At 45.4% G+C, this 10,766-nt stretch overlaps 1 protein-coding gene across 1 annotated transcript in view; it reads left to right on the forward strand.

Annotated features, from left to right (window-relative positions):
- DUSP29 (dual specificity phosphatase 29) overlaps positions 1–5,934 on the forward strand; it is a 64,080-nt gene extending 58,146 nt beyond the window's left edge. The window contains exon 3 of the mRNA XM_004383204.1: positions 5,660–5,934. Within this exon, the coding sequence (XP_004383261.1) occupies positions 5,660–5,901 (242 nt within the window). The 3' untranslated portion in view covers positions 5,902–5,934. The remainder of the gene's footprint in view (positions 1–5,659) is intronic.
- The last annotated feature ends 4,832 nt before the right edge of the window (positions 5,935–10,766 follow it).

Raw genomic sequence — 10,766 nt, forward strand, 5'->3', positions numbered from 1 at the left:
TAATGACTGAAGACCAGACGAGTTGTGGAATGACATCAAGGACATCATACATGAAGAAAGCAGGAGGTCATTAAAAACACAGGAAAGAAAGAAAAAACCAAAGTGGATGTCAGAAGAGATTCCGAAACTTGCTCTTGAAAGTCGAGTAGCTAAGGCAAAAGGAAGAAATGATGAAGCAAAAGAACTGAACAGAAGATTTCAAAGGGTGGCTCGAGAAGACTAAAGTATTATAATGACAAGTGCAGAGAGCTGGAGATAGAAAAAGGAAGACCACGCTTGGCATTTCTCAAGCCGAAGGAACTGAAGAAAAAATTCAAGCCTCGAGTTGCAATAGTGAAGGATTCTATGGGGAAAATACTAAATGACACAGAAAGCATCAAAAGAAGATGGAAGGAATACAGAGTCATTATACCAAAAAGAATTGGTCGATGTTCAACTGTTTCAAGAAGCAGCATATGATCAGGAACTGATGGTACTGAAGGAAGTCGAAGCTGCACTGAAGGCGTCGGTGAAAAACAAGGCTCCAGGAATTGACGGAATATCAATTGAGATGTTTCAACAAACGAATGCAGCGCTGGAAGTTCTCACTCATAAATGCTAAGAAATTTGGAAGACAGCTACCTGACCAGCCAACTGTAAGCGATCCATATTTACGCCTATTCCCAAGAAAGCTGATCCAACTGAATGAGAAAATTATCGAACAATATCGTTAATATCACACACAAGTAAAATTTTTCTGAAGATCATTCAAAAGTGGCTGCAGCAGTATATTGACAGGGAACTGCCAGAAATTCAGGTCGGATTCAGAAGAGGACGTGGAACCAGGGATATCATTGCTGATGTCAGGTGGATCCTGGCTGAAAGCAGAGAATACCAGAAAGAAGTTTACATGTATTTTATTGACATGCAGAGGCATTCAACCATGGGGATCATAACAAATTATGAATAACATTGCGAAGAACGAGAATTCCAGAACACTTAACTGTGTTCATGAGGAACGTGTACACAGAACAAGAGGCAGTTGTTAGGACAGAACAAGGGGATACTGCGTCAGAAAAGGTATGCGTCAGGGTTGTATCCTTTCACCATACCTATTCAATCTGTATGCTGAGCAAGTAATCCGAGAAGCTGGACTACATGAAGAAGAATGGGGCATCAGGATTGGAGGAAGACTCATTAACAACCTGTGTTATGCAGATGACACAACCTTGTTTACTGAAAGTGAAGAGGACTTGAAGCACTTACTGATGAAGATCAAAGACCACAGCCTTCAGTATGGATTACACCTCAACATAAAGAAAACAAAAATCCTCACAACTGGACCAATAAGCAACATCATGATAAACGGAGAAAAGATTGAAGTTGTCAAGGATTTCATATTACTTGGATCCACATTCAACACTCATGAAAGCAGCAGCCAAGAAATCAAAAGACTCATTGCATTGGGCAGATCTGCTGCAAAAGACCTCTTTAAAATGTTGAAAAGCAAAGATGTCACCTTGATGACTAAGGTGCGCCTAACCCAAGCCATGATATTTTCAATCACATCATATGCATGCGAAAGCTGGACAGTGAATAAGGAAGACCGAAGAATTGACGCCTTTGGATTATAGTGTTGGCGAAGAATATTGAATATACCATGGACTGCCAAAAGAGCGAACAAATCTGTCTTGGAAGAAGTACAATCAGAGTGCTCCTTACAAGCAAGGATGGTGAGACTACGTCTTACATACTTTGAACATGTTGTCAGGAGGGATCAGTCCCTGGAGAAGGACATCATGCTTGGTAAAGTAGAAGGTCAACAAAGAAGAGGCCCTCAATGAGATGGACTGACACAGCAGCTGCAACAATGGGCTCAAGCATAACAACGATTGTGAGCATGGTACAGGACCAGGCGGTGTTTCGTTCTGTAGTACATAGGGTTGCTATGAGTCAGAACCGACTCGACGGCACCTAACAACAGCAACAACAAGAAGCCCAGGCTTCTGGTCATCCACACTGTCGTGAGCACAGTCCCATGAAGAAGGCGAGGGGCTAGGGGTGAGAGGGACACAGGGAAACCACGTCGATTCAGAAGTGCTCTTTGCCAAGCTGTTATCATATCCTGCTGATGCTCCATAACCCATCGGTAGCAATGAGCTTCTTCTTGGCCTCAGGCCTGAGACTGAGGGATAGGGACAGCATTGGGGTCACACAGCCTAAGCTGCTGAGACCAGTATGACCCAAGCAGAGCGATTCCACAACTACGGGAGAGGGCGGCCACTGGGATGGTGGTGGTGGCAGTTGTGGATGGTGAGAGAGCCTAATCTCATTACTTTCTCTGTCCCTGACCCTTAGCACAGTGGTCAGTGGCTGGCCTCAATAATATGTTGCATTGAACAATTTTCAGTGCTGACACCAGCTTTCTGGGTGACAAATCTGGCAAATCATTTCACCTCTCTGAGCCTGTTTCCCCACCTATAAAGCAGGGGTGGTGATATTAAAACCTTGAAGCATTGTATCAAAGATGAAATGAGATACAGCGTGTTGATCACTGTGTGGGCACTAGAGCATCACAAAATGGAGGGCTGGAAGATTGGGGCTTCACGTCGTGTTTTCTCAGCTGAGTTCAGCTGTCAGCACAGTAGTGGCCAAAGAGAGCTTTTTTCTTGTGAAGATTCTTCCAGATCTCCTGTTTTCAAACTTTTTGGTATCAGAACTCCTTTATACTCTTAAAAATTATGGAAGACCTCAAAGAGCTTTTGTTTATGTGGATGGTATCTATCAGTGTTTACCCCATTAGAAGCAAAACTGGAGAAATTTTAATAAATATTCATTTAAAAAAATAATAAAATAAGCCTATTGTATATGGGGGCCTGTTGGCACAGTGGTTAACCGTTTGTCTGCTAACCAAAAGGTCAGCAGTTCAAATTCACCAGCCGCTCCTTGGAAACCCTATAAGGCAGTTCTGCTCTGTCCTAAAGGGTCACTATGAGTCGGAATCCACTCAACAGCAATGGGGTTTTTTATTGCATATTAGCATCACATTTTTATAAAAAAAAAAAACTGCTTTCCAAAATAAAATTAGGGAGAAGAGTAGCATTATTTTACGTTTTTGGTAAATCTCTTTAATGTTAGGCTTAATCAGTTGGGTTCTCGTATCTGCTTCTGCATTCAGTCTGTTGTGATATGTTGCTTTGGCTGAGGTATGCAAAGAAAATCTGACCTCACTCAGCTATGTAGTTGGAAAAGGGGGGAATATTTTCAGATTTTTGTGGATATTCTTCTTTGATACTACACGAAAACTCGACAAGTTTCTTAAAGGTTAGTTATGATGGGGAATCTGAAACCATATCAATAAACTTCGTACAATATGAGATTATAATCCATTGGTTTGTCTTGCACTTTGAATGGATCTTTGACGCAGGTGTGATTTGGTAACATCCTGCACTGGCCACTTGGAAGATATTGGTTCATTAAGTTATGCAGGTCTTCCTAGTGTTGACACTTTCCATTATACATTTATCAGAAAATTACATTTGTTAATATTACCACTGATCTTATCAGAAATTAAAGTATTGGAAAACTGTCATGCTCATGGTGATAGATACAAGTTTTCCAAAAGTCTAATTTTTGCTTGAAAGCTTGCATTTTATCACTGGCAATGAATACTGTCAGTTGTTTTCTTTGAAATGACAAAATGACTCACTTTGTTCACTTTTGAGAAGAGGAACTTGAATAACTATGGTTTTCCTGTCATTCATTCTTTCAAATAAAAATAGTGTTTCATGGAGAAAGCGGCTAGTTCAGCTCGCAACTCACTCTCCCACGCGCTTTCCCTTGAAGTAACCACCACACTTTGGTATACAGCCATATCATCACTTAGGATGTTAAGAAGTGTACTCAAGGGCTGAAATTTGATAAAATTAATTTTTACTGCTTCATCAAGGACATTCCTAAGGGAAATTAGCTTTTTTTCTTCTTCCTGAGAGTATGTGGGTGGTGAATAATATAGTGGTTACTACTATGGTTTTCTGCCATGATTCATACTAAGGCACCAGCAGTGTTACCCACCACTGCCTTTGCACCATCAGTGCAAATGTCAACATAGTGAACGAGGCACATATCATAGTACTATTATGAAGATAGTACTGAGCTCATGGCCCCCTGAAAGGGTCTTGGGAACCCCCAGGGGTCTGTGGATCACACTTGGAGGATTGCTGGTCTAGACGATAATGTAGGTATTCTACATTGTAAGAACATCCATTCCTTGCTTTTACTGTCAGATGACACAGCAAAGCTATTTTCATCTTTTAAAAATCTGACCAAGTGATTTTTCTTGAATCAGTTTTGCTCACTGCTGATCTGATTTGCTCCTGCATTTGATGGTTGAGGAAATTGAGGCTCCAGAGGCTTAGTGATTTACCCAGCACCTGGCTGGCGGTTAGTAGCTGAGCCACGTGCTGGAACCCAGGTCTGCAGGAGGGGGCCAGGGTCCTGCAGGCTCCTGTGTCTGTGTGGATGCTCACAGACTCACCTCAAGCAGAGCGCGCCTTCCGTCTCGGTGGTCAGAGGGCTGCACTGTTTGGGACTGTGGGGAGCCCGCTCCTTGCCTAGGCCCAGCACCAGCAGCGTTGCAAATAGTGCAGACAGCCTGCGTTCTTCTCCATCCCACCTCCAGTCCATGCGTGGGGGGCGGTCATTCCAGGGTCTCCCATGGAATGCATCCCATTTAAAGATGATTGTCAATCATCCAAACAGCGGGACTCTGTGCAGCCAGAAGATAAATACGTAAGAGAAAGCTCTTCATATACTGATACACAATGATCTCCAAGGTATATTGTCAAGTGGAAGAAGCAAGTTATAGAAAAGTGTATAAAGCTTGCTACCATTTGGGCAAGGAGAAGAGAAAAATTATGTTTTTGCTGTATGCATATACAGGTTATTTTCTGGGAGAAGAAATTGGTCATAACTGTTGTTTCTAGGAACTGAGGAGCTAGGAGGGAGGGAGGCTTTCAATAGGTATCCTTTTTTTACCTTTTGACGTTTGAAACCCTGGTGACTGCCCTAGCCCTATTCAAAATAAATAAGTATTTTTTTAAAAACCCATAAAGTTATTTCTCCAGCACACTGATTTAGGAGCCCTCACTTAGAGGTACTTTGGCAGGCAGAAAGAACAGTGGTGATTTTATCCCTCTCTTCTTCCTCCTTACTGAGGCAACAATAATATCTGCCATTTAGTGAGCCCATAGTATGTACCAGGGGCCCTGGTGGTGCCAGCGGTTAAGAGTTTGGCTGCTAAACAAAAGGTCGGCAGTTCGAATCTACCTGCCACTCCTTGGTAACCCTCTGGGGCACTTCTGCTCTGTCCTATAGGGTCGCTATGAGTCGGAATCCACTCCATGGCAACAGGTTTTTTTAGTATGTACCAAGAAGTGTGCTAAGTGCTTTACACAAATTATCTTCACAACAACTCTGTGTTGAAGATACTGATACTATTCCTGTTTTACAAATGGGAAGCTGAGGTTGCATAAGCATGAAGTGCCTTGCCCAGGGTCATGCCACAGTGAGGGAGAATCAGGATTTGAGCAGGTCGGCCTGAGCCCCACATGTGTGCCCCTAACTGCCGTGCCAACCCTGCCCTTCAGCGTGGTGTTTTCTTCTCCCGCTCCATCTGCAGATAAGATCCTGGTTCACTGTGCCATGGGCCGCAGCCGCTCCGCGACCCTGGTCCTGGCCTACCTGATGATCCACAGGAACATGACCTTGGTGGACGCCATCCGGCAAGTGGCCAAGAACCGCTGTGTCCTCCCCAACCGGGGCTTTCTGAAGCAGCTCCGAGAGTTGGACAAGCAACTGGTGCAGCAGAGGCGACAGGCCCAGCGCGGGGACGGTGAGAATGACAGCAAGGAGGCATTGTAGGCCCTCCTCCTGGGGCGAGCAGAGACACTTGGGAGCCAGGAGTCAGTCCTGTGACCTTGTCATGGAGAAGGGACAGTGAAACCAAAGCTTGACTATTCCAGACGATCTTGAACTTCCCCGCTGTGTGCTGGTGAACAGAGGGGATTCGAAGCCGCCTCTTGGAGGAGTCAAGTACTTGGCTTCACAAAAAAATGGGGGAGAAGGGCTTCCCAGCAGAACTGGTTAAGATGAGTGCAGGGCTCTACACAAAGGCAAAGAAGCCTGCTGCTTTTTGTTTTGGTAAAATGGAAGCAGAAAGGATTTTGAAGTATATAGGTATTGTGCTGTGATTAAACATTTGGCTTTGTCTGAAAGGACAGTCATATTCTTATAGAAGTAAGTTTGAAATATAAATGATTTTTTTAACCACAGATAAGCGTTTGGGAGAGCTGTGTCACCTGAGTTTGTGCATCTTACAAGTAAGTCCCACCCTGGGCATCTCGTGTTTCCTTAGGAGTCTCCTGCATCCTGTGTTGTCTTTTCTGTGAATCCTCAGGCCTGAGTCACCATCTGTAGATGCTGCTGCACAGAGTGGGGAGCGGGGTCCTGAGCCCCCTGTACAGAGGGCCCTGCTTTAGGCTCCCTTCCTTTCCTCAGGGAGTCAGGGCTGGAGATTGACAGCCAGCACCCTTCAGAATCTCAGCCAGAGCCACTACCCCGAAAAGTTAAATGAAGTATGATAGATTTGGACAATTAAGAGTTTGACTTTACAATTTCAGAAAAAAGAGGGAGGAGACAGTCTTTAGGGAAACAGAACTCTTGTTAAGGTCCTTTCACTTTAATTCTAGTCAAAGCAACACTGGCTTGTTTTCTGTCAAGGCCAAGAGTGTTTCCCAGTGTGTTGGCTGTAGCCTGGGAGAGCTGAGGCCACTGTGGGAGCTCAGCTGGGGAGGTCCTCTCCCTGGAGTTGTGTCGGTCACTATGGCTGTGATGTTCGTTTTTGAGGAGAAAGCAGCAGCCGTCATGGAGTGGATAGTGATGGCTCCTGGAACAAGGAGCCCTAAACCAGGCAGAACCCAAAGAGAGATGCTGATGGAGTGGCCTGAAGTCACAGAGCAGACACTGAAGTGGCCTGGAGAGAGCAAAAAGAGCGAGATCAGGGTCTACTGGGGAAACAGGGGAAGGAGCCCACTTCTCCACTTTGGTTGTGGTTTTTCAGCAGAATGAAAGCGGTAGTTCTTGGTGGAGGGAGGATAGTGTCTAGGGGCCCAGCAGATGTGTAGTCACCAAGTCACTTGTGACCTTTGGGGAGCTGTTCTGCATTCACGCCAGAAGGGAGGACTTGAGCCCTGGGCCTCTGTGGCTGGGCCTGGCTTCTGGGAGAGCCGGAGCCTGCTCTGGGATAGTCACCTTGGCCCGGGAGGAGTCTAGCTCCTCATATTCACATGTACAAGAAGGGATTCTCTGAGACTCCCTCATGGTAAGAATGTTGGTCTTCTAATAAATTAAAAAACCCGAAGCATCATCATAAAAGAGTTGCAAAGCAAAAACTCTAGGATGAAATGGAAATATAAATGTGCAGGTAATTGGTGTTATCTTGGTGCTAAGATTGAAAAAGGGGAAATGTTTCCTTTGAAATTGTGACAGTGCTGCACTGAACACAGATCACATGAGGTGAGGACCGATGCCATAGCTTGTGTGGTTGTGAGGAAGAACAGCACCGTAATGGTATCATGACCAGGGATAGTGGAATTGCTTAATGACTCAGATTTGGGTGTGAGGGGAGCCACACATAGGCTCTTGGGAAAGAGATGCAGACCAAAAAGGGTCATAGCAGCCCCTACCCAGACGTTCCTATCACGGGCTCCTAGATAGCCTCCTCTGAACTCAGTTATCGCCTAGATTTGATCTATTCCTTGTCCAGAGAGAAATCAGTATTTCTATTTTAATAAAGTATTATATTTTGTATATCACAATGAAATATTTACAGTTAAATGAATCCATATGTGGAAAGGCTAGAAGCTCTACAGGTCTACTGCTGGTGTATCCTTCAGCATCCCTACACCTTCCTCCCTGCCTTCACTTCACTGTGGGGCTTTGAGTCCCGCAAAGAGCAGCAGAATCAGAGAACTTTCAAGTCTGGTCTCTTCCAGATGACTCCTGGGAGCCAGACGTAGCAGTAAGGGGGAACAGAAGTTTTCGTAGAAGTGCTCCAAGATCTTCAGAGGTACAGTATTCATTCAGTCAACAAGTGTTTATTGAGAACCTACCATGTGCCAAGAACTGAGTTAGGAGGCCCAAAGTAAAAACAGACAAAAATGTACATTGTGATAAAGTGCAATGAGGGAATAGGCACTGAGGTGGAGAACAATGGGGAAAGGTGGGAGAGAAATTCATTTTAGATGGGCTGGTCAAGGAAGACCTCTCTGAGACAGGTAAGCTGTGATTTGAAGGAGCGAGCCTTTCAAATGAGGAGAGGGCGTTCTAGGCCGAGGAACAGCACAGGTGAAGGCCTGAGGTGGCAAAGAGCTGGGTGTGTTTGAGGAACTGCAGGTCAGTGAGGCTGGAGCTGTGAGGGGAGAGTGGAAGGAGATGAGTGGAGAGACTAGACTTTATTCCAAGTGCAAAGAAAACCCACTGAAGACTTTTAAGCAGGGGAATAGGATGACCAATCACTCCGGAAAAACAAATCACTGGCTGAAGTCTGGAAAATGGATTGTAGGGAGTTTGGAAGGGAGGCAAGACGATGGGTCAGGAGGCTGTTGCAGCTGTTGGAGGAGAGAGTTCCAGGGGATTAGTGTTCAAGACTGTCCTGGAGAATCAACAGGACTTGCTGATGAGACGGAGGGAGAAATAAACACTTCTGGTTTCTCGGTGGTGCTGTAATACTGAGGTAGGACTGATCAGGGCAGAAATGGGGGAGAGGGTGGGAAATCACCAGTTCAGTTTAGGTCATGTCTGTAAGGCATGCAAAGGTGTCCCACGTCATTTGACTGAATCTTTAGCTCTAGCTCAGAGGAATGTTTTTGACTGTTGGAGATGTAATTCTGGGTGTTGTCTGTACAGAGATGGAATTTGAAGTAGTGGGACTGGTTGAGCAAAAAGAGAGGATGTGCCAGGCCTGAGAGCTGTGCAACATCAGCATTTAGAGTGGGCCTGGGTGGAAGAGGAAGATCCAGGAAAGGGGAGCGGGAAGGGATGAAAAAGAAAACCAGGAATGTGAATTATGGAGGCCTGGATACAAAGGTTGAAGGTACTCCTTTCTAATAGGACAGTATTTGTACTTTGAGTGTCTCAGACTAACTGTAGACCAAGGGTGACTTACAACAACAAAGCAACCTGTATATTTGTATTGCATTTAACAGTTTTTAGGGCATCATGTATTCATTAGCTAAGCCTTTAAATCAGAGAGACAAGTTATGGCCTTTTCACAAAGTGTTCTAGGAAAAAGGGCTGCAATTTGGAGGAAACTGGGTTTGTTTCAGCTCACAAATTTCAGCTGGGTGAGTTTAGGCAATTAAATTAGCTTCTTTGAGCCTCAATCTGCTAATCTGTATACTGGAGACAGCAGCCCCATGTCCAGCACACGGTGGTGGTACGGATGATGTGGGAGGATTGGTTGTGAAAGCTCTCTGTGACAGTATTGTCAGCCATTATTCCTCTTACAAGCCTTCTAAAATGTTGGAGGGAGCCAATGCGTTCACACCTGTGTAAACCAAACCTAACCCGTTGCCGTCAAGTCCAACTTATAGCGACCCTATAGGACAGAGTAGAACTGCCCTATAGTTTCCAATGCCGTAATCTTTATGGAAGCAGACTGCCACATCTTTCTCCCACAGAGTGGCCGGTGGATTCAAACTGCTGATCCTTCAGTTAGCAGCCAAGCACTTAACCACTGCACCACAAGGGCTCCTTCACACCTGGGTAGGCAGCTATTGAAAAGTGAAGGCTGGCAATTGACAACCACTTGTTAAGACTCTTGGAAAGTAAAGAATACGTTACTGCTGGCTTTAAAAGATGTGGCCTAATTGAATCTCAACCTCATGGTGACTATATTGCAGTCCTGATGAATCCAAGTTCCTGGTGTCACATTTATTTAGGTCTCAAGTGATTTACCAAGCAAGACTGGGTGTGGAGCAGAGCCAGCTCAGATGAGCACTTTCTCTCCTAAACTAAGCCCTTCTGTTCCCTCAAGGAATGTTGGGGCCACGGGGCAGTGTCCCTGGGCAGCCTGTGGGCACACAAGGAGCCCAGGTAGTGCTCCTAGATTTGGCCTGGCAGGCCTGAGGCAGTGACTGGGACTTGTCCCCAGGTCCCCTAGAGGACTGTGAGGCAGGCAGGGTGTGGGAGCCATGGAGCCCAGACATCACACAACTGGAAGTTGTCATCAACAGCATTGCTAGCGGGAGCATAGAATGGAATCACTGCCCCAAAGAATCCTAACACAAAAGGAAAGGGAGTATGCTCAGCCTCCAGGAGTAGAGGGTAAACCTGCGGGAGGTTCAGATGGTTAGCAGGCCCTGCCCCACCCTACCCCCACCTCCTGGGCTCAGGCAGCCTCTTGCCTGGTGTGTGGACCCAATGGTCTGCCCAGATCCTTGGCCACTCCTGAAATGATGCAGCACTTGATTCATGCAATCAGCAAATGAATCCCACACACCTGGGGGCTAAAGTTCATCACTTCCCACTTAAGATGGATGAAAGGTTTCCCTTCCTACCAGCCCAGTGCCTTAAAGGTTCTCTTGTTCCCTTTTCAATGACAGCCCTTGAGAAGCCTCTTCTTTGAAGCCCTCCCTCAGCCACTGCAGGTATCCCCCCATTGACTTTGCAGCTGTACAAGGACGGAACTAAAAGATAAAATTTTTGTAACTGTGAGAGAAAAATAA

This window comes from Trichechus manatus, unplaced genomic scaffold (assembly GCF_000243295.1).
Source record: "Trichechus manatus latirostris isolate Lorelei unplaced genomic scaffold, TriManLat1.0 scaffold00106, whole genome shotgun sequence".
Taxonomy (NCBI): domain Eukaryota; kingdom Metazoa; phylum Chordata; class Mammalia; order Sirenia; family Trichechidae; genus Trichechus; species Trichechus manatus.